Source organism: Phyllobates terribilis, unplaced genomic scaffold (genome assembly GCF_046119375.1).
Source record: "Phyllobates terribilis strain yellow unplaced genomic scaffold, ASM4611937v1 Scaffold_11__3_contigs__length_659146591, whole genome shotgun sequence".
In the NCBI taxonomy this organism is placed as follows: domain Eukaryota; kingdom Metazoa; phylum Chordata; class Amphibia; order Anura; family Dendrobatidae; genus Phyllobates; species Phyllobates terribilis.
Window position 1 is genome coordinate 482,372,136 of NW_027362771.1, and position 23,981 is coordinate 482,396,116.

Here is a 23,981-nt window from a genome sequence, read left to right on the forward strand (position 1 = left end):
TCCAGTACCGGAAATATCAGGACGCGTGAAAGAACCCTAACAGTCTGCAAGTAAGGTGTTTTTATATATATTTTTTTACCTGATGAACAGCCTCGAAACGCGTAGAAAATAAATACAGATTTTAAAGATTACTCCTCTGTTTCCTTGACAGCGCTATCGATCACCCGTTCCCACCATCTGTCATCCGATTTTCTGAACTCCCATTGGAACCCAGTGGGTGAAGCTGCAGCCCTCAAAGAGCATCTTATTTCCTATGTGTGCAGAATTGTGCCTGTGAGCACAACTTCACAGGGTGAGTAATATCACCTTCAAGTGTTCCATCTACGCTTCCCCTCTTTTTCTTTATCATTTACAACATATATAATATTGTAACAATGATACAAATTGTCATTGCCAAGGACAATCTCTAGAGTCTGGCAATAAGCCATTTATTCTTTTTTAGTCTGTCCCTTTTGTGCTCCTACATAAATAGCACAACGAGGGACATTTTTTTTTATTAGGTAATATTGCCCCATCTCCGAAAAAAAACCATAAAACTTTGGTCATGCTCCCATATAACAAAAACGCTGCTTTTTCTGTGAATAACATTTGTTTCTATTGTCGGCTCAAGCAAAGTGAATGTGATTTTCTAAAAACTCATGCGCGTTGTGCATTTAAAGATGCTGTTAAGCTGTGGTTTTTTTGTGTTTTTTACCCATAGGTTTCTATGCGTAGCCTAAAAAAATGCTTGTGAAAAATGCAATTGCATTTTTAAGTGCAGAATCCCAGCAGTTCTGCACTAAAAGAAGCATAAGGCTACGTTCCCACGATCAGTTTTTGATGAGTTTTTATTTTCAAAAAAATTCAAGTAACCTATTTTACTTAATGGGTGCAGAAATTGTGCCAAAAATCTGCAACATTGTAAACTCACCAAAAGCTCATTGTGGGAAAGTAGCTTAAAAAAGCAAACACTCAAAAAAAGGGAAGATGCAAAAACGCAATCATATCAGATTTTGGTGCAGACACCTGCAGAAGAATCAGCAGTACAAAAAAAACTATTTCACAAATAGGAGCATGGCCTAATACTTATCTGGCCTGTTCATTTAGGCTGTGTTCCCATGATGAGCTTTTGTTGAGTTTTTCACGCTGCATATTTTCACTGTGTCAAAAACGTTGCGTCTAACAGTTCCAGCAATGTGGATGGGATCTGTAGAGATCTCATGCCCCCTGTGCTTTTTTCTACTCCGTGTAATCTGACCTGCGGTGCGTGCTTCAAATCCGCAGCATGTCAATTTCACTTGTGGATACGCTGAGCTTTATGTGCACATTTTCCCCATAGAATTACATTAGATGCAGAAAATCCACAGGTAAACACATGTAATCAGAACGTCAAGTTTTGTCAAACCAAATACCAGAAACTATCGCCTATATGACTAATTTTCCAGTTTGTCCGGAAAAGAATGTCTTTACAGTTTTTGAAAAATTCATCAAGAAAAAAAGAAAAATCATATTGACAACAATGTACTGCGCACATTATTGTCTTACCTGTGGCAAGTCCCAGTGATATAGGGTGACTACTGGAGTAATATTATTTTCAAGTAGAACATTGATCAAATCACTGTAGTATTTTATTCCTTTTTCATTAACACTTTCAGCTGTGGAAACAGATGTGGGGAAATTACTCAGTCTCCCCAATCACCATTGGAGCTCATTCAGACATCAGTTTTTCATGTATGAGTTCTGTTTGCATTTTTCACAGAACTTGTAGCCATTATAGCCTATGATGCAGTTCACGTCTGTTTCTGCGGACCGACTGGTCTGCACCAAAACACAGAGACCTATCCCATTTTAATCAATATCCTGGGTCATTCAAACAAATCAGACAACACTCACATGCCATCTGGGAGCCATCCATGTGACATCTGTGGGATGTCCGATTTTCATATTTGTTTTATTTATTTATTTATTATAATAGATGCAGGAGAAAACTGACACACTGACAAACACTGATAACAATCGGATCCAACACACTGATGCAAATCCACCACTGATGACGTCTCAATGAGGCCTTATAGTCACTGTGCTATATTTGGTATGATTTATTAAAATACATTTAAAGGGAACCTGTCAATAGATTTGTTACCCAAACTATGGGCAGCATGAATCGGAGCCTGGCTGCAATCATGCCTTGGCATTTCAGAGAAAACAGAAGAGTCACCCGGCGACTAGAGAGAGGAGGCTAGTCAAGTGCGTCCCACGGCCAGCTTCTTTTCTCCCTGCTCCAGTTGATTTACCGGGCTCTCCCATGTTTGTACATACTTATTTTTATTTTAAAATTGTAGATTTTTTATTATATGATTATGGGGGCAGTTTCTGAGCATTTAGAGATAAGTATTACAGCAGCCACATGGACCAGAGATGGCAATAGAGAGGAGAGCTTTCTAAGCATGCTCTGTGATCTGTGCAGAGGTCATTGTGCAGCGACGGGGAGGAGGAGAGCAGTGAGGATCACTTCTAGGGCTCATACCCATATGTAAGAAAAAAAGTTCCGATTTCTGGACTGAAAAAACGGACGAGTGTCATGTGATTTTCATGCGAGTGCTATGCGATTTTCTCTCCTACCATCCGATTTACATCCGATTGCCATGCGATTTTAACATGAGCTTTTACATATGGGAATTGTCTAGGTTATTTACACATAGTTTGCTATTGAAATATTCTTCATTACATATATATACAGTACAGACCAAAAGTTTGGACACACCTTCACATTTAAAGATTTTTCTGTATTTTCATGACTTTGAAAATTGTACATTCACACTGAAGGCATCAAAACTATGAATTACCACATGTGGAATTATATACTTAACAAAAAAGTGTGAAACAACTGAAAATATGTCTTATATTCTAGGTTCTTCAAAGTAGCCACCTTTTGCTTTGATGACTGCTTTGCACACTCTTGGCATTCTCTTGATGAGCTTCAAGAGGTAGTCACCGGAAATGGTCTTCCAACAATCTTGAAGGAGTTCCCAGAGATGCTTAGCACTTGTTGGCCCTTTTGCCTTCACTCTGCGGTCCAGCTCACCCCAAACCATCTCGATTGGGTTCAGGTCTGGTGACTGTGGAGGCCAGGTCATCTGGCGTAGCACCCCATCACTCTCCGTCTTGGTCAAATAGCCCTTACACAGCCTGGAGGTGTGTTTGGGGTCATTGTCCTGTTGAAAAATAAATGATGGTCCAACTAAACGCAAACCGGATGGAATAGCATACCGCTGCAAGATGCTGTGGTAGCCATGCTGGTTCAGTATGCCTTCAATTTTGAATAAATCCCCAACAGTGTCACCAGCAAAGCACCCCCACACCATCACACCTCCTCCTCCTCCATGCTTCATGGTGGGAACCAGGAATGTAGAGTCCATCCATTCACCTTTTCTGCGTCGCACAAAGACACGGTGGTTGGAACCAAAGATCTCAAATTTGGACTCATCAGACCAAAGCACAGATTTCCACTGGTCTAGTGTCCATTCCTTGTGTTCTTTAGCCCAAACAAGTCTCTTCTGCTTGTTGCCTGTCCTTAGCAGTGGTTTCCTAGCAGCTATTTTACCATGAAGGCCTGCTGCACAAAGTCTCCTCTTAACAGTTGTTGTAGAGATGTGTCTGCTGCTAGAACTCTGTGGCATTGACCTGGTCTCTAATCTGAGCTGCTGTTAACCTGCGATTTCTGAGGCTGGTGACTCGGATAAACTTATCCTCAGAAGCAGAGGTGACTCTTGGTCTTCCTTTCCTGGGGCGGTCCTCATGTCAGCCAGTTTCTTTGTAGCGCTTGATGGTTTTTGCAACTGCACTTGGGGACACATTCAAAGTTTGCCCAATTTTTCACACTGACTGACCTTTATTTCTTAAAGCAATGATGGCCACTCGTTTTTCTTTACTTAGAATTTGCATTATGGCAAGAAAAAAGCAGCTAACAGTCTATTCAGTAGGACTATCAGCTGGGTATCCACCTGACTTCTGCACAACACAACTGATGGTCCCAACCCCATTTATAAGGCAAGAAATCCCACTTATTAAACCTGACAGGGCACACCTGTGAAGTGAAAACCATTTCCGGTGACTACCTCTTGAAGCTCATCAAGAGAATGCCAAGAGTGTGCAAAGCAGTCATCAAAGCAAAAGGTGGCTACTATGAAGAACCTAGAATATAAGACATATTTTAAGTTGTTTCCCACTTTTTGTTAAGTATATCATTCCACATGTGTTAAGTCATAGTTTTGATGCCTTCAGTGTGAATGTACAATTTTCAAAGTCATGAAAATACAGAAAAATCTTTAAATGAGAAGGTATGTCCAAACTTTTGGTCTGTACTGTGTATATATATATATATGATACATACACAAATTCAGACATATATATATACATAGTTATAAATATGTGAGTGAGATATATATTCTGAGTTTTGCATGTGTTGCTTACTGTACATGTAATTTATTGTTGAATTAAAGTTTGTTTTTTTAAATGGCGTGGGGTCCCCCGTAATTTTATTCTCTAGCAGAGGGTAAGCAGACAGCTGGGGCAGATGTTTGTAGCCTGGGAGGGGGGTAATACCCATGGAGCTTACCGGGCTACTAATATCAGCCCCCATCTGTATACTTAGCCTTTGGGAAAGTTTTCAAGCTCGCGGTGCCGTCAAATGATGTCAGCGCATGCATGGTGAGAACTTTCCCACGCTCGCGCTGACGTCCGTGAAGTGAACGAAGTTCATATGATATGAACCCCACTCAACTTGATGATGGCACTGCGAGTCACTGAGGTGCTTAAGCATGCGCTCCTCAGTGTTTCTGCAGAATGGCAGGCTGGATGGTTGCGTCCAGCTACTATGCAGCCTGCCATCTAGATGTAGCAGAGCTGGAGCCATTGCGGGACAAATGGATTATGTTCTTCACATTGGAAAGGTAAGGACGAGGTTGGTATATTATTTTATTTTTTATTACAGCTGACATGGGATTCAGAGGAATGGGCGTAATGGTAAGAAGGGTTTAATTTAGAACTATTAAAGGAGTCAGAGTGTTATTTCAAATAAAATATTTCATTCTGTGTGTGGGTGTTTTTTTTTCACATTTCACTTTCACTATGGGGTTAGTAATGTGGCGTCTTATAGACGCCTCTCCATTACCAACCTGGGCTTGATGTCAGCTGGCATTATAAGCTGACATCAACCTCAGCTCTATAACCCCACTTGCCACCACCACAGGGCAATGGGCAGAGCAGAGGCTAAGTGCCAGAATAGGCGCATCTTATGGATGCGCCATTTATGGGACGTCTGAGAGTTGGTGTTTGTAGTCTGGGAGGGGGCCAATATTCATGGCCCCTTCCTAGGCTAATAATATCAGCCCCCAACTGTCTGCATAGCCTTTGATGGCTGTTAAAATAGGGGGACCCCACGTCAATTTTTTTGGTGTCCGCCATTTTAATAGCCAGTAAAGACTAAATATACAGCTGGGGGCTGATATTAGTAGCCTGGGAAGCTCCATGGTTATTACCACCTTCCCAGGCTACAAACATCTGCCCACAGCTGTCCGCTTAAACTGTGCTAGAGAATAAAATTACGGGAGACCCCACGCCATTTTTTTTTTTAAATTCTTTAATTTAACAATAAATTACATGTACAGTAAGCAGCACAGTCACTGTACTAATTATACAGTACAGACCAAAAGTTTGGACACACCTTCTCATTTAAAGATTTTTCTGTATTTTCATGACTATGAAAATTGAACATTCACACTGAAGGCATCAAAACTATGAATTAACACATGTGGAATTATATACTTAACAAAAAAGTGTGAAACAACTGAAAATATGTCTTATATTCTAGGTTCTTCAAAGTAGACACCTTTTGCTTTGACTGCTTTGCACGCTCTTGGCATTCTCTTGATGAGCTTCAAGAGGTAGTCACCGGAAATGGTCTTCCAACAATCTTGAAGGAGTTCCCAGGGATGCTTAGCACTTGTTGGCCCTTTTGCCTTCACTCTGCGGTCCAGCTCACCCCAAACCATCTCGATTGGGTTCAAGTCTGGTGACTGTGGAGACCAGGTCATCTGGCGTAGCACCCCATCACTCTCCTTCTTGGTCAAATAGCCCTTACACAGCCTGGAGGTGTGTTTGGGGTCATTGTCCTGTTGAAAAATAAGTGATGGTCCAATTGATGCAAACCGGATGGAATAGCATGCCGCTGCAAGATGCTGTGGTAGCCATGCTAGTTCAGTATGCCTTCAATTTTGAATAAATCCCCAACAGTGTCACCAGCAAAGCACCCCCACACCATCACACCTCCTCCTCCAAGCTTCACGGTGGGAACCAGGCATGTAGAGTCCATCCATTCACCTTTTCTGCGTCACACAAAGACACGGTGGTTGGAACCAAAGATCTCAAATTTGGACTCATCAGACCAAAGCACAGATTTCCACTGGTCTAATGTCCATTCCTTGTGTTCTTTAGCCCAAACAAGTCTCTTCTGCTTGTTGCCTGTCCTTAGCAGTGGTTTCCTAGCAGCTATTTTACCATGAAGGCCAGCTGCACAAAGTCTCCTCTTAACAGTTGTTGAAGAGATGTGTCTGCTGCTAGAACTCTGTGTGGCATTGACCTGGTCTCTAATCTGAGCTGCTGTTAACCTGTGATTTCTGAGGCTGGTGACTCAGATAAACTTATCCTCAGAAGCAGAGGTGACTCTTGGTCTTCCTTTCCTGGGGCAGTCTTCATGTGAGATAGTTTCTTTGTAGCGCTTGATGGTTTTTGCAACTGCACTTGGGGACACTTTCAAAGTTTGCCCAATTTTTCACACTGACTGACCTTCATTTCTTAAAGTAATGATGGCCCCTCATTTTTCTTTACTTAGCTGCTTTTTTCTTGCCATAATAAAAATTCTAACAGTCTATTCAGTAGGACTATCAGCTGTGTATCCACCAGACTTCTGCACAACATAACTGATGGTCCCAACCCCATTTATAAGGCAAGAAATCCCACTTATTAAACCTGACAGGGTACACCTGTGAAGTGAAAACCATTTCCGGTGACTACCTCTTGAAGCTCATCAAGAGAATGCCAAGAGTGTGCAAAGCAGTCATCAAAGCAAAAGGTGGCTACTTTGAAGAGCCTAGAATATAAGACATATTTTCAGTTGTTTCACACTTTTTTGTTAAGTATATAATTCCACATGTGTTCATTCATAGTTTTGATGCCTTCAGTGTGAATGTGCAATTTTCAAAGTCATGAAAATACAGAACATTTTTTAAATGAGAAGGTGTGTCCAAACTTTTGGTCTGTACTGTATATATTACTGACATCTTTCTATCTAACTATTCTATGTGTGTATAGCTATTCTCTCTATTCTATAATGTCGGGTACCGCTGTGATTTTACTGTACGCGGCTGATGAATTGCTAGTTTTCAAGGAGACGGGTGCATGAAAATCAGACGGCACTCGCATGATCTGTGTGCTGTGCGATTTTTTTTCACGCACCCATTGACTTGCATTGGCGAGTCTCGTCCGAGATACGCAGCAATACGCAGCAGGCTGCAATTTTTTTTCTCAGTCTGATTTTAGCTGAGAAAAAAATCACAGATGAGATGTGCCTCATAGAATAACACTGGTCCGAGTGAAATCCGATTTTTTATTGGATTGCACTCGTCTGTTTTTCTCGCATATGAGTATGAGCCCATATACTGAGATGACTACAGAAAAGTAAGCATATAATTTGCTGTACTGTTTTGAACGTATTTGCAGACATTCAATGTCTCCCGTTTGTAGGTCTCACTGTAAGGCTATGTGCCCACGATGCAGAAATGAAGCAGAAAATTTCTGCAGCATTTCTGCATCTCCCTGGCAGAAAAAAACGCATGCAGATTGTGCATGCGTTTTTCCTGCAGAATACATGCGGATCCACATGCGGGTTCACATGCGTTTCCGCATGCAGATTGACAAGCGCTTTCCAGGCGATAGCATCACTTGGAAAGTGCTTGACAACTAGGTCACACTATATAAATCCATGCAAACAGCATGGATTTATACAGTGTGAACCGTAAAAATGAAAACAAATAAAGCTATACTCACCCCCGTGGCCCTGGCGAGTGCTGCAGCGCTGCTTCCTGGCTGGTTCCCGGCTGCCGGCATATCGCGAGACAGAGCGGTGAAGGGCCTGCGGTCACATGACTGTGACGTCACCGAAGGTCCTTCAGCGCTGCTGGCATTCAGAGAGAAGACGCCGGACAGGTGAGTATAAACTTTATTTGTTATTTTATTCTTTTTTTACAGGTACAATGGTACCCAGGTCTGGATGAGAGTCTCCTCTCCTCCAGAACTGGGTACCATCCGCACATAGAGACGCATAGAAGCCGCTTGTAAAAATGTACAGTCGCGGTTTCTATGCATTTCAATGCAAGTCAATGGCGGGAGTTCCGCTGCACTTCCGCAAAATTAAATGACATGCTGCGGATTTTTGTACGTAGCATAAACGCTGCGGAAAAATCCGCAGCATGTGCATAGAACATGCGGAATCCCCTTGGGGACCATGGGGTGCGGATTACCTAGCGTTTCACAAGCGTTTCCGCTGCGGAAATTCCGCAGCATAAACGCTTGAAAAACGCTACGTGGGCACACAGCCTTAATATCTAAGCCACTACAAGTCACTGATCATTAGGAAGCAGTCTTGGCTGACCATTGTGCATCGACTCTTGAAACCCCCTGTTATCAGCAGCCAAAGAAAGGATTGTATAAACTTGCATGTACCCCGCAACTCCCACTACAGGGCAAGTATAGTATTACATGTTATGCTGTCAAATACCGGCTGATCCTATCACACTTGGATTGCCTGTGTCCATCAGACAGTGAGCTGATTTTACTTAGTTTCTCTCAGCTTTGGCTTATAGAGCAGGATTCCAAGCGATGGCCAAGTGGATGGAACTGCCCATTACTTGAGAAAGTGTTTGCCCCCTTCCTGATTTCTTATTCTTTTGCATGTTTGTCACACTTTAAATGTTTCAGACCACAAAACAAATTTAAATATTAGACAAAATAACACAAGTAAACACAAAATACAGTTTTTAAATGAAGGTCTTTATTATTAAGGGAAAAAGAAATCCAAACCTACAGGGCCCTGTGGGAAAAAGTGATTGCCCCCTAAATCTAATAACTGGTTGGGCCTCCCTTAGCAGCAACAGCTGCAATCAAGCATTTGCGATAACTAACAGTGAGTCTTTTACAACATTCTGGAGGAATTTTTACCCACTCATCTTTGCAAAATTGTTAGAATTATGCCACATTGGAGGGTTTCCGAGCATGAACCGCCTTTTTAAGGTCATGCCACAGCATCTCAATCGGATTAAGGTCGGGACTTTGGCCAGACCACTCCAAACTCTTATTTTTGTTTCTCTTAAGCCATTCAGAGGTGGACTTAATGGTGTGTTTTGGATCATTTTCCTGCTGCATAACCCAAGTGCATTTCAGCTTGAGGTCACGAACAGATGGTCGGACATTCTCCTTCAGGATTTTTTGGTACACAGCAGAATTCATGGTTCCATTTACCACAGCAAGTTCCCGGTCCTGAAGCAGCAAAACACCCCAGACCATAACACTACCACCGCCATATTTTACTATTGGCATTATGTTCCTTTTCTGAAATGCTGTGTTACTTCCATGCCAGATATAATGGGACATACACCTTCCAAAAAGTTCAACTTTTGTCTCGTCAGTTCATAGAGTATTCTCCCTAAAGTATTGGTGATCATCAAGATGTTTTCTAGCAAAACTGAGACAAGCCTTTATGTTCTTTTTGCTCAGCAGTGGTTTTCGTCTTGGAACTCAGCCATGCATGCTATTTTTGCCCAGTCTCTTTTTTATGGTGGAGTCATGAACACTGACCTTAACCGAGGCAAGTGACGCCTGCAGTTCCTTGGATGTTGTGGGGTCTTTTGTCACATCTTGGATGAGTCATAGCTGCGCTCTTGGGGTAAATTTGGACTGCCCACTCCAGGGAGGTTCACCACTGTTCAATGTTTTCACCATTTGTGGATAATGCCTCTTACTGTGGTTTGCTGGAGTCCCAAAGCTTTAAAAATGGCTTTGTAACCTTTTCCAGACTGATTGATCTCAATTACTTTGCTTCTCATTTGTTCCTGAATTTCTTTGGATTGCAGCATGATGTCTAGCTTTTGAGGACCTTTTGGTCTACTTCACGTTGTCAGGCCGGTCCTATTCAAGTGATCCCTTGATTGAGAACAGGAGTGGCAGTAATCAGCCTGTGTATGACTAGGGAAATTTAACTCAGCTTCCCAAAAATGTTATAAACAACAGTAAATTTATGTTTTAACGGGGGAGGGGGGCAATCACTTTTTCACACAGGGGCCTGTAGGTTTGGATTTCTTTTTCCCTTAATAATAAGACCTTCATTTAAAAACTATATTTTGTGTTTACTTGTGATGTCTTTGTCTAATATTTAAATTTGTTTTGTGGTCTGAAACATTTAAAGTGTGACAAACATGCAAAAGAATAAGAAATCAGGAAGAGGGCAAACACTTTTTCACACAACTATACATGTAGAAGAAACCTCATATAATGGTAAATCAGTATATCAGAACAGTACAGAAATGCAGCATCTTACTTAGGTTTATTGCAGCAATATGTTATTAGAAAGTAAAGTTTACTGCTGGATTAAATATGCATAAAAGTTAATAAAATGGATAATATTTTTTTCTGTAGGAACTCCCATAAAATTACATTAAAGTAAATAAACTCTCACCTTTGATGCCTGTAGGAATTAAGCGAGGCCAAGAGATAGAAAGTCTGTAATGAGAAACTTTCAGTTCCTTAAGTAATTCGATGTCATCCTGCGATACATAACATACAATGTAGATGTGTAATTCTGCAATCCTGAAGTGAAGAACAGCTTTCAATGTTGGACTATTGGCCTGATTAAAGGAGATGTATGGAAAAAAAATGGCTGCGCTCCTCCAAAAATAGCTCCACACCTGCTCATGAGCTATATCTGGTATTGCAACTCAGCTCCATTGAAGTGAATGGGACTGAGCTGCAATACCACACACAACCTGAGGACAGGTGTGGCACTGTTTTTGGAAGAAAGCAGCCATGTTTTTTTCTTTCAAATAAGCATGATGATGGAGCTAAAAGCAGCAGCGTGGTTATGAAATGTTCTCACCTTGACTTTATAATAACCATCACATGAGGAATCTGCTGTCTGGTTCATAAATGTTTTTCCTTTCTTATGTGTGAACACATCCCAAATACTCTGTCCTTTTCCATCCTTGTCCCATGCTCCTTCAGTTTGGTATGCAGAGCTGCCCACTCCCCACATGAAAGCTGTATGGTAGAGATACACAGTCACATAGTGCAGACAGGTGCAAATGAGGGGTTGACAAAGTAGGCAGTTGCCTAGTGCAGCACTGAAGGGGGCAGCACAACTTATGCATTTCCAAAAATGTTCTACCGTTTTATTTCCATTCCCATTAAATTTCCCTATATGAAAAAGAACATTAAGGATTTCAATTAAATTACCAACTATCATGATCATCTGGGACCAAAAATCACCAAAAGAGCTTGTTCATCTATTGCGTACTGGTTATGTGTAGTGTTGAGCGAGCATGCTCAACACTGCTCGGTACTCGCCCGAGCATCTCACTACTCGGGATGTTCGGCGAGTACCAAGCATTTTCTGGTTACTCAGGCGGGAGCTCGGGTCTCCGCCCTGCATGTTTGGCGCTCTTTACAGAGCCTATGAACATGCAGGGATTGCCAGCCAGTCACTGTAATGCCGCAGCCATGTTGGTTGTGGGCATTACAGTGATTGGCTGGCCGCACAGCGTCACCTCGAGTATTTAAAACCGGGCGCCGCCATCTTGGACACAGTCGCTCCGGATCAGACAGTGTAGGGAGAGTGCTGCTGAGCTAGGGAGAGATTTATACTGAGAAATAGGTAGTGTAGGGTCTCTAAAGCCTGCCAAATCAAACAAACAGTCCTTCTGAGGACTAATATCCATACCAGATATCAGGCAGACAGTCAGGCAGGCTGTATAGGAGACACAGTAGTTATACCAGCAAACACTGCATTACAGTCCTGTGTGCTGCTGCTCAAATTGCTAGACTTAGCCCCAAGTCTCAGGGGCCAGGAAAAATCCTTTTTTTTTCATCTAAATCCTCTTTTCTTTTTTCTTTCCTCAGTCAGACTGTACAAATACCTGTCTTATTAACCTTTTGGTATCCCCCCCCCCCCCCCCAAAAAAAAAAAATAATAAATTGAGTGTGTCTGTGAGTGTTCGGACACAAAAATATCTGTTTAAAAAAGAGTCTGGTTTCGGCCAGATAACTAGAACTGTGGTTTTGCAGTTCCACGGTTCAAATCTCTGTATTATCCACTTTTTTGCCTTTTTTCCATAAAAAAAAACAGTGTGAATGTCTCGCTGACTGTTCAGACACAAATATATCTATTTAAAAAAGTCTGGTATGCGCCAGGAAATTAGAACTGTGGTTTTCCTCTTCCACAGTTCAAATCTGGGTGTTATCCTCCTTTTTGGCTTTTTTCCATAAAAAAAAACAGTTTGAGTGTCTCGCTGACTGTTCAGACACAAATATATCTGTTTAAAAGATTCTGGTGTAGGCCAGAGAAATAGAACTGTGGTTTTCCTCTTCCACGGTTCAAATCTGGGTGTTATCCACCTTTTTGCCTTTTTTCCATAAAAAAAGTTTGAGTGCCTTGGTGACTGTTCAGACACAAATATATCTATTTTAAAAAGTCTGGTATACGCCAGGAAATTAGAACTGTGGTTTTCCTCTTCCACGGTTCAAATCTGGGTGTTATCCACCTTTTTGCCTTTTTTCCATAAAAAAAACAGTTTGAGTGTCTCGCTGACTGTTCAGACATAAATATACAGTACAGACCAAAAGTTTGGACACACCTTCTCATTTAAAGATTTTTCTGTATTTTCTTGACTATGAAAATTGTACATTCACACTGAAGGCATCAAAACTATGAATTAACACGTGTGGAATTATATACTTAACAAAAAAGTGTGAAACAACTGAAAATATGTCTTATATTCTAGGTTCTTCAAAGTAGCCACCTTTTGCTTTGATGACTGCTTTGCACACTCTTGGCATTCTCTTGATGAGCTTCAAGAGGTAGTCACCGGAAATGGTCTTCCAACAATCTTGAAGGAGTTCCCAGAGATGCTTAGCACTTGTTGGCCCTTTTGCCTTCACTCTGCGGTCCAGCTCACCCCAAACCATCTCGATTGGGTTCAGGTCTGGTGACTGTGGAGGCCAGGTCATCTGGCGTAGCACCCCATCACTCTCCTTCCTGGAGGAGGTGTGTTTGGGGTCATTGTCCTGTTGAAAAATAAATGATGGTCCAACTAAACGCAAACCGGATGGAATAGCATGCCGCTGCAAGATGCTGTGGTAGCCATGCTGGTTCAGTACGCCTTCAATTTTGAATAAGTCCCCCACAGAGTCACCAGGAAAGCACCCCCACACCATCACACCTCCTCCTCCATGCTTCACGGTGGGAACCAGGCATGTAGAGTCCATCCATTCACCATTTCTGCGTCGCACAAAGACACGGGGGTTGGAACCAAACATCTCAAATTTGGACTCATCAGACCAAAGCTCAGATTTCCACTGGTCTAATGTCCATTCCTTGTGTTCTTTAGCCCAAACAAGTCTCTTCTGCTTGTTGCGTGTCCTTAGCAGTGGTTTCCTAGCAGCCATTTTACCATGAAGGCCTGCTGCACAAAGTCTCCTCTTAACAGTTGTTGAAGAGATATGTCTGCTGCTAAAACTATGTGTGGCATTGACCTGGTCTCTAATCTGAGCTGCTGTTAATCTGCGATTTCTGAGGCTGGTGACTCGGATAAACTTATCCTCAGAAGCAGAGGTGACTTTTGGTCTTCCTTTCCTGGGGCGGTCCTTATGTGAGCCAGTTTCTTTGTAGCGCTTGATGGTTTTTGCAACTGCACTTGGGGACACTTTCAAAGTTTGCCCAATTTTTCGGACTGACTGACCTTCATTTCTTAAAGTAATGATGGCCACTCGTTTTTCTTTACTTAGCTGCTTTTTTCTTGCCATAATACAAATTTTAACAGTCTATTCAGTAGGACTATCAGCTGTGTATCCACCAGACTTCTGCACAACGCAAGTGATGGTCCCAACCCCATTTATAAGGCAAGAAATCCCACTTATTAAACCTGACAGGGCACACCTGTGAAGTGAAGACCATTTCCGGTGACTACCTCTTGAAGCTCATCAAGAGAATGCCAAGAGTGTGCAAAGCAGTCATCAAAGCAAAAGGTGGCTACTTTGAAGAACCTAGAATATAAGACATATTTTAAGTTGTTCCCCACTTTTTGTTAAGTATATAATTCCACATGTGTTAATTCATAGTTTTGATGCCTTCAGTGTGAATGTGCAATTTTCATAGTCATGAAAATACAGAAAAATCTTTAAATAAGAAGGTGTGTCCAAACTTTTGGTCTGTACTGTATCTGTTTAAAAGATTCTGGTGTAGGCCAGAGAACCAGAACTGTGGTTTTCCTCTTCCACGGTTCAAATCTCCTTTTTCTTACCCTTTTGCCATTGATAGTGCGAGTGTAAGCTATTTTACTTCATTTACAATGGGCAAGGCGCATGGCAAGGGACGTGGAACTGGACGTTCTGGTGATGGTGCGTGCAGAGGACGGGGCCGTGGCCAAGGTGAAAATGTGCCACAACCAACAACCACATCTTCTCGCTCCCAGTTCTTGACCGAATTACTATGGAGGCACACAACAACACCACTATTGCGAACTGATCAGTGTGAACAGGTTATTAATTGGATAGCAGATAATAGTTCCAGTCACCTGGGCACCACCACCTCCGGTCTGTCTTCCACACGGTCAAGTGTTAGTAGCCGTGAGTCTCGACCGCATACTCCTCCTCACCCTGATGCTCCTTCCTCCCACCATGCCGAGTGTCGTCAGACAGCAACTGATTCCACAGTTGGACACTCTGAAGAGCTGTTCACTGGTCCATTTCCATATTTGGGCCCCTCACCTGCTCCGCTTGAAGTGGTGGAAGAGGAGATCCCATGTAGCGATGGCCAAATATTTGAACAGCCACAGCCACAGGAAGGCGACGCTGGCAATATGTCACAAGAGGTGGACGATGACGAGACACAATTGCCACGAAGTGAGGAGGAGGACCGTGGTGCGGAAGTGGAAGAGGAGGAGGGTGGTGGATGATCTAGTAACTGACTCAACGTGGTAGGAGGACAAGCAGAGCGAGGCCAGCAGCACACAGTGGGAGGGAGGCAGAGTACCCCAACAGGCAGGAAGAAGCAGTGTGGTGGCTGCAGACAGAAGGCGGGCAACCGTTCCCCGTAACACCAACACGAGGGACGTTGCCAGTACAACCGGTAGGTCTTCCAGAGTCTGGAATTTTTTTAAAGACTCTGCTGATAACCCCAAAAAGGCCATTTGTACCACATGCCAGGCCAGCATCAGCAGGGGTGACAAAACTACCAGCCTGACCACCACCAGCATGATCAGGCACATGTCAGCAAAGCACCCGACTTTGTGGGGCGAACCCCAGTGTCCACGACCAGTGTCAGCGGGTGTCACCACTGCTTCTTCCACTGTTGTGCGTGTAAGAGAACGCCCTGTTGTGCGTGCAAGGCAATCCCCTGTCCATACTGCATGCAAAGATGCCCCCTCCTCTCAGTCTTCACTTGTTATGGCAGTTTCTCAAGAAACAGCATCCACGTCCACGTCCCACCGCAGTGTTCAATTGTCCATATCCCAGACCTTTGAACGAAAGCGTAAATTCGCAGCCAACGCCCCACAGGCCACAGTCCTAAATTCGCACATTTCACGACTGCTTGCATTGGAAATGCTGCCTTTTAGGCTGGTGGAGACGGAATCCTTCCGCAACCTTATGGCGGTGGCCGTCCCTCGGTACTCGGCCCCCAGCCGACACTATTTTGCCCGGTGTGCCATCCCCGCACTACACAAGCACGTGTCCCAAAACATCTGCCGTGCCCTCAACAACGCAGTTACTGGGAGAGTCCACCTGACAACGGACACGTGGACAAGTGCTTGTGGCAAGGGACGGTACATCTCCCTGACTGCACACTGGGTAAACATAGTGGAAGCCGGGACCCAGTCGGACCTTGGGACGCAACACATCCTCCCCACACCGAGGATTGCGGGCCCTATGTCAGTCAGAGTTTCCCCCACAGTGTGCATCTCCTGCGCATCATCATCCTCCTCCTCCTCCTCCTCCTCCTCCTCATGTTCAGCCTCCATCTCAGATATCACCACATCAGTTACAAGCTGGAAGCACTGCAGTACTAAGCTTAGGTGATAAACCTCACACTGCTTGTGGACAGCTGTGAAAGAGCAGGCAGATCTGTGGCTGAGACCGCTGAACCTACATCCAGGCATGGTCGTGTGTGACAATGGCCATAACCTGGTGGCGGCTCTGAGGCGAGGCGAGATCAAACGCGTACCATGCCTGGCTCATGTGCTTAACCTCGTGGTTCAGTGGTTTCTTAAATCGTACCCCGAGTTGCCAGATCTGCTCGTCAAAGTACGCCGCCTGTCAGCTCATTTTCAGAAGTCGGCTACAGCTTCCGCCGCCCTTGCTGTGTTGCAGCAGCGTTTGCAGCTTCCGGCACACCGACTGGTGTGTGATGTCCCCACACGTTGGAACTCTACCCTCCATATGTTGCAAAGGATTTGTGAGCAGAAGAGAGCAGTTGTGGAGTACCAGCTGCAACAAGGCCGTCGATATTCAGGTCAGACTCCACACATAAGACCTCAGGAGTGGACCTGGATGTCTGACATATGTACCATCCTGACAAACTTTGAGGAGTCCACCAAGATGGTGAGTGGCGATGACGCCATCATTAGCATCAGCATCCCACTTGTCTGTCTTTTGCAACGCTCTCTGCAGAGAATTAAAGAGGAGGCATTGCAGCCAGAGTATGATGAGATGGATCAAGAAGCCGTAGCGGGCGATTACACACAGCCCAGCCTCATCTCATCCCAATGTGCATTGGGGGACAATGAGGAAGAGGAGCAGGAGGAGGAGGAGGAGGAAGAACAGGAGCTGGTATCCTGCACTGTAGACGGTAGTACCTGTACAACTGTCATACCGTCGGTTCAGCGTGGGTGGCCTGAGGACAGGGGGGAGGAGGAGGAGAGCATGGTCAGTCGTCATCTTGGTGAGAAAAAAAGAAAAAAAAAAAAAAAAGAGAGGGGTCGCTCACTGGTCTATTCGGGTGCTCTGAAGAAAAAAGTAATCTCAATTGCAAAAAGAACTTCGGCACTCCATACATGAAAATATAAGAAATATTGTATCTGGACTAATGTCACTTTGAAAAATGAAGGTTTTTTGCGCATAATTTGGCCAATTTATGTGTGCCCATCAACCACGACAAGGTCACCTTCGTATGATGGGAAACTACGCTACACTACCACTGGATATGCCACTCTTGGGCTGTAAGCCTGTATGGACAATATGTCTCTGCTTGGGCTTTTAACCTACAATGTATGGGCTGGTAGAGCTAGTTAAAACCACCTGTGACTGAATGGGAGGGACACATGGTCAGAAAAAAGGCTGTCAAACTTCTAATAGTGTGAACACGTACCTGCTGCAATGCTCCAGGAGCGGGATCCCAAAAATGATTAATAGAAAAAAAGAGAGGGGTCGCTCACTGGTCTATTCGGGTGCTCTGAAGAAAAAAGTAATCTCAATTGCAAAAAGAACTTCGGCACTCCATACATGAAAATATAAGAAATATTGTATCTGGACTAATGTCACTTTGAAAAATGAAGGTTTTTTGCGCATAATTTGGCCAATTTATGTGTGCCCATCAACCACGACAAGGTCACCTTCGTATGATGGGAAACTACGCTACACTACCACTGGATATGCCACTCTTGGGCTGTAAGCCTGTATGGACAATATGTCTCTGCTTGGGCTTTTAACCTACAATGTATGGGCTGGTAGAGCTAGTTAAAACCACCTGTGACTGAATGGGAGGGACACATGGTCAGAAAAAAGGCTGTCAAACTTCTAATAGTGTGAACACGTACCTGCTGCAATGCTCCAGGAGCGGGATCCCAAAAATGATTAATAGAAAAAAAAGAGAGGGGTCGCTCACTGGTCTATTCGGGTGCTCTGAAGAAAAAAGTAATCTCAATTGCAAAAAGAACTTCGGCACTCCATACATGAAAATATAAGAAATATTGTATCTGGACTAATGTCACTTTGAAAAATGAAGGTTTTTTGCGCATAATTTGGCCAATTTATGTGTGCCCATCAACCACGACAAGGTCACCTTCGTATGATGGGAAACTACGCTACACTACCACTGGATATGCCACTCTTGGGCTGTAAGCCTGTATGGACAATATGTCTCTGCTTGGGCTTTTAACCTACAATGTATGGGCTGGTAGAGCTAGTTAAAACCACCTGTGACTGAATGGGAGGGACACATGGTCAGAAAAAAGGCTGTCAAACTTCTAATAGTGTGAACACGTACCTGCTGCAATGCTCCAGGAGCGGGATCACGAAAATGATTAATAGAAAAAAAGAGAGGGGTCGCTCACTGGTCTATTCGGGTGCTCTGAAGAAAAAAGTAATCTCAATTGCAAAAAGAACTTCGGCACTCCATACATGAAAATATAAGAAATATTGTATCTGGACTAATGTCACTTTGAATAATGAAGGTTTTTTGCGCATAATTTGGCCAATACATTGTAGGTTAAAAGCCCAAGCAGAGACATATTGTCCATACAGGTTTACAGCCCAAGAGTGGCATATCCAGTGGTAGTGTAGCGTAGTTTCCCATCATACGAAGGTGACCTTGTCGTGGTTGATGGGCACACATAAATTGGCCAAATTATGCGCAAAAAACCTTCATTTTTCAAAGTGACATTAGTCCAGATACAATATTTCTTATATTTTCATGTATGGAGTGCCGAAGTTCTTTTTGCAATTGAGATTACTTTTTTCTTCAGAGCACCCGAATAGACCAGTGAGCGACCCCTCTCTTTTTTTCTATTAATCATTTTTGGGATCCCGCTCCTGGAGCATTGCAGCAGGTACGTGTTCACACTATTAGAAGTTTGACAGCCTTTTTTCTGACCATGTGTCCCTCCCATTCAGTCACAGGTGGTTTTAACTAGCTCTACCAGCCCATACATTGTAGGTTAAAAGCCCAAGCAGAGACATATTGTCCATACAGGCTTACAGCCCAAGAGTGGCATATCCAGTGGTAGTGTAGCGTAGTTTCCCATCATACGAAGGTGACCTTGTCGTGGTTGATGGGCACACATAAATTGGCCAAATTATGCGCAAAAAACCTTCATTTTTCAAAGTGACATTAGTCCAGATACAATATTTCTTATATTTTCATGTATGGAGTGCCGAAGTTCTTTTTGCAATTGAGATTACTTTTTTCTTCAGAGCACCCGAATAGACCAGTGAGCGACCCCTCTCTTTTTTTCTATTAATCATTTTTGGGATCCCGCTCCTGGAGCATTGCAGCAGGTACGTGTTCACACTATTAGAAGTTTGACAGCCTTTTTTCTGACCATGTGTCCCTCCCATTCAGTCACAGGTGGTTTTAACTAGCTCTACCAGCCCATACATTGTAGGTTAAAAGCCCAAGCAGAGACATATTGTCCATACAGGCTTACAGCCCAAGAGTGGCATATCCAGTGGTAGTGTAGCGTAGTTTCCCATCATACGAAGGTGACCTTGTCGTGGTTGATGGGCACACATAAATTGGCCAAATTATGCGCAAAAAACCTTCATTTTTCAAAGTGACATTAGTCCAGATACAATATTTCTTATATTTTCATGTATGGAGTGCCGAAGTTCTTTTTGCAATTGAGATTACTTTTTTCTTCAGAGCACCCGAATAGACCAGTGAGCGACCCCTCTCTTTTTTTCTATTAATCATTTTTGGGATCCCGCTCCTGGAGCATTGCAGCAGGTACGTGTTCACACTGTTAGAAGTTTGACAGCCTTTTTTCTGACCATGTGTCCCTCCCATTCAGTCACAGGTGGTTTTAACTAGCTCTACCAGCCCATACATTGTAGGTTAAAAGCCCAAGCAGAGACATATTGTCCATACAGGCTTACAGCCCAAGAGTGGCATATCCAGTGGTAGTGTAGCGTAGTTTCCCATCATACGAAGGTGACCTTGTCGTGGTTGATGGGCACACATAAATTGGCCAAATTATGCGCAAAAAACCTTCATTTTTCAAAGTGACATTAGTCCAGATACAATATTTCTTATATTTTCATGTATGGAGTGCCGAAGTTCTTTTTGCAATTGTCATCTTGGTGAGGACACGGAAGTCTTGTCCGTTACCAGTCTGGCACGCATGGCTGACTTTATGTTACGCTGCCTTAACCATGACCATCGCGTTGTGAAAATGTTGGGTGACAGTCATTACTAGTTGGTGACACTTTTAGACCCCCACTAAAAGGAGAACTTTCACTCTCTTATTCCTGAGGTGGAGAGGTCTACAAAAATGGGGCAGTACCAGAAGGCCCTTGCTGCAGAACTGTTAAAAAAATTCCCATCTGAACACACTAGCGGCAGAGGTCACAGTTCGTTGCCCAACTAAGGCGTACAGGCGAGAAAGACGCAACTCCAATCCAGCAGAGGCAGGGGATCACTGTCAACGTTCTGGGACAGTTTTCTCAGACCCACCCAGCTTACAGGCCCTGAGGCGTGGAGTACTCTCACAAGGAGTGGAAAGTTTCAAAAGATGGTGAGGGAGTACCTTGCCGACCGTACCAGCGTCCTCCGTGATTCCTCTGTGCCTTTTAATTATTGGGTATCCAAGCTGGACACTCGGAATGGACTCGCTCTGTACGCCTTGGAGGTCCTGGTCTGCCCTGCCGCTAGCGTGTTATCGGTTCGGGTTTTTAGTGCCGCTGGGGGAATTATAACTGATAAGCGCACTCGCCTGTCAACTGACAATGCTGACAAGCTGACCCTTATCAAAATGAACAAGGGCTGGATTGGGCCAGACTTCTCATCACCACCAAATGACAGCAGAGTAACATAAAGTCAAATCCACTGTGTTATTTCGGGAGGTGTATTCCCATGTACCGCTTCACACCCACACATGGGTATACGCTTCCTCATTTCGGCTGTTTTTTTGCTCTTCTCCTTATCCTCAGCCTCCACCACCACTATACCACCAGGGTGACCCTGGTCCGTGTTTCCAGCATTGCAAGTTCCTCCGTCCTAATTTTTGGCAGCTTTTGCTTGGAAGGCATAGGCAAAGACTATAGGAGACCCACTCCCCAATAATGGGAATAATGTTTTTAATATGCTGTACTGCATGGCTCTTGTAAGGGGCATTGCAAGTTCCTCCGTCCTAATTTGTGACAGCTTTTGCTTGGAAGGCATAGGCAAAGACTATGGGAGACCCACTCCCCAATAATGGGAATAATGTTTTTAATATGCTGTACTGCATGACTCTTGTAAGGGGCATTGCAAGTTCCTCCGTCCTAATTTGTGACAGCTTTTGCTTGGAAGGCATAGGCAAAGACTATGGGAGACCCACTCCCCAATAATGAGAATAATGTTTTTAATATGCTGTACTGCATGGCTCTTGTAAGGGGCATTAAAATCATCTTGTTAAGCTACTGTGACCTCCACGTCTCTTCCACGGGGCATTGATATTGTCTTTTTATTCCACTGTAACCTCCACCAGTCTTCCAAGGGGCATTAAAACCGTCTTGTTAAACCACTCTGAACTCCACAGCTCTTCCAAGGGGCATTGAAATGTTGTTTTTATTTACCTCTAACCTCCACGACTCTTCCAACGGGCATTGCATTTCCTCCTAATTTTAGTCAGCTTTTGCTTTTCAATGCATAGGCGAACACTAAGGGAGACCCACTCCCCAATAATGGGTAGAAAGTTTTTAGTACGCTGTAATCCACATCTGTTTCAAGGGGCATTGCAGTTCCTCATAATTTTTGGAAAGCCTTCCATTCACTGCTTAGGCCAACAGTGTACAGGAGATCCAGTTGCTATAAATGGAGAAAACGGTTTAGTTAAGGCCCTCTGACCTCCATGTCACTTCCAAGGGGTATTGGAGTGCCTCAAAATTTTTGGTAGGCATTGCACTCACTGTATGCCCTATAACTGTGTAGCCGAACCGCTCCTTTTGGTACAGAAACATATCCTACAAGACATGTGTGGTAACTTGACTGGCCTGATATTGATGTGAATGGTCCCTGTTCCTCCTGCTCTTTCTCCTTTGCCACCACCTCATCCATCATTCGTCACCTGAAGCTTTGTTTTAACGGGAGTCATAGAACTGAGCTAGTAGCAGGAAAACATCCAGCAATCATCGGAGGAGGTAGGATATGCGCCAAAACGCTGACCACCTCAGGCCTAGCTGCTACTACATACATGCGCTTGCATTCCAAGGAACAGAAAGCTAAGGAGATGGATGGCCTCATGATCATGAATAATTTACTCGTTGTGTAGGAGGCCGACCACTGCTGCTGTCTACCTTCTGAACTTTGTGTTGAAGCCTGATTGACCCAGGACCCGCAATCCTCTATGTCTGGAGGACGTGTTGCATCCCAGTGTCCAACTGTGTCCTGGCTTCCACAATATTAACCCAGTGTGAAGGCGTCAGTGAGATGGACCATCCCTGGCCACATTTACTTGTCCACGTTTTTTGGGTTAAGCTATCCTTCACACTAAATGCACTGGGGAGGGCACAGGTAATGTTTTGGTATGCGCGCTTGTGTATAAGGCGCACCGGGACAAATAGGGGCGGCTGGGGACCGTTTACGGACACCCGGCCGCCCCCAGGCGGCTGGGGACCGTGTGTGGGCACCCGGCCGCAGGGGCAGCTGGGGACCAAGTATGGACACCCAGCCGCCGGGCGGCTGCGGACTGAGTATGAGCACTTTTAGGCAGTGACCTGGGTGTCAGAGATGCTTCCAGGGGTCTTCCCCATGCTGTTCCCATGTCTTTTCAGCACTGTATGCATGTGTCACACAGCACATGGCCAGATAAAAATGACATTTCCCGGTGAATGCATTTGTCACGGTTGAAAGCAATACGAAAGTGCAAAAACGCATAAAAAATGCTACTTGTGATCATAGCCCAAGGTGTGGAGGAGTATTTTTGTTTTTGGTTATTTATTTTACCTTATACACAAGTCTTTACCCTGGAAAGGATGTTCCTTAACATATTTCACAGGAAAACAGATTCAGTTTTGTTTTTGAACGTGTTATTGTGAGCCTGTAAAAGAGGCTTAATACCTCTGACCACGTTGTTGACAGCAGTGATCTGGGGGTCAGAAATGCTTCCTGGGGTGATCTCCATGCTGTCCCCATGTCATTTGAACACTGTCACTATCGTTTTGGGCACTTTATAGGCTTTCTACAGACTGCCGGGGGTGCAGCCGCAAAAATGCTCGGGTCTCCCATAGACTAACATTGGGCTCGTTGCTCGGGTCGAGCACCCGAGTATCACGGTGAGCTCGGCCCGAGCTTCGAGCACCCGAGCATTTTAGTGCTCGCTCAACACTAGTTATGTGCTTGTCACAGGTAGATGCATGACTTAAAACTTACTGGGTGGAAAAGTTCCATAATAAAAGGATCCCCTTTCGGTCTGTGTCCACTGAAATTCCTCCTCGCTACACAGTGCCAGGAACAGCAGCTGAGCCACAAAGATCACTGGAAACATCCTTCTATGACGGCTGACGGTTGGATCACAGGATCTTTAAACTGCAGATTTTTTAGTTGTTCCGTATCTGTGATATTAAAAAGACAGTTTAGGTAAATTACATAATTTCTTGTTTTATATTCATGGATTCACCATAGATTTTGATAATTTATGATATCATGAAAATATCACGAAACTTCTCTCGTACTCAATTGTAACAACCTGTTTTTAGAAAAAGTTATT

At 43.9% G+C, this 23,981-nt stretch overlaps 1 protein-coding gene across 1 annotated transcript in view; it reads right to left on the reverse strand.

Annotated features, from left to right (window-relative positions):
• The window catches only part of LCTL (lactase like), a 40,711-nt gene extending 16,952 nt beyond the window's left edge, over positions 1–23,759 (reverse strand). Inside the window, exons 1-4 of the mRNA XM_073653451.1 lie at positions 23,645–23,759; positions 11,186–11,346; positions 10,769–10,856; positions 1,525–1,634 (exon numbers count right to left, since the gene is read on the reverse strand). Of these exons, the coding sequence (XP_073509552.1) occupies positions 1,525–1,634; positions 10,769–10,856; positions 11,186–11,346; positions 23,645–23,759 (474 nt within the window). The remainder of the gene's footprint in view (positions 1–1,524; positions 1,635–10,768; positions 10,857–11,185; positions 11,347–23,644) is intronic.
• Positions 23,760–23,981: the final 222 nt, after the last annotated feature.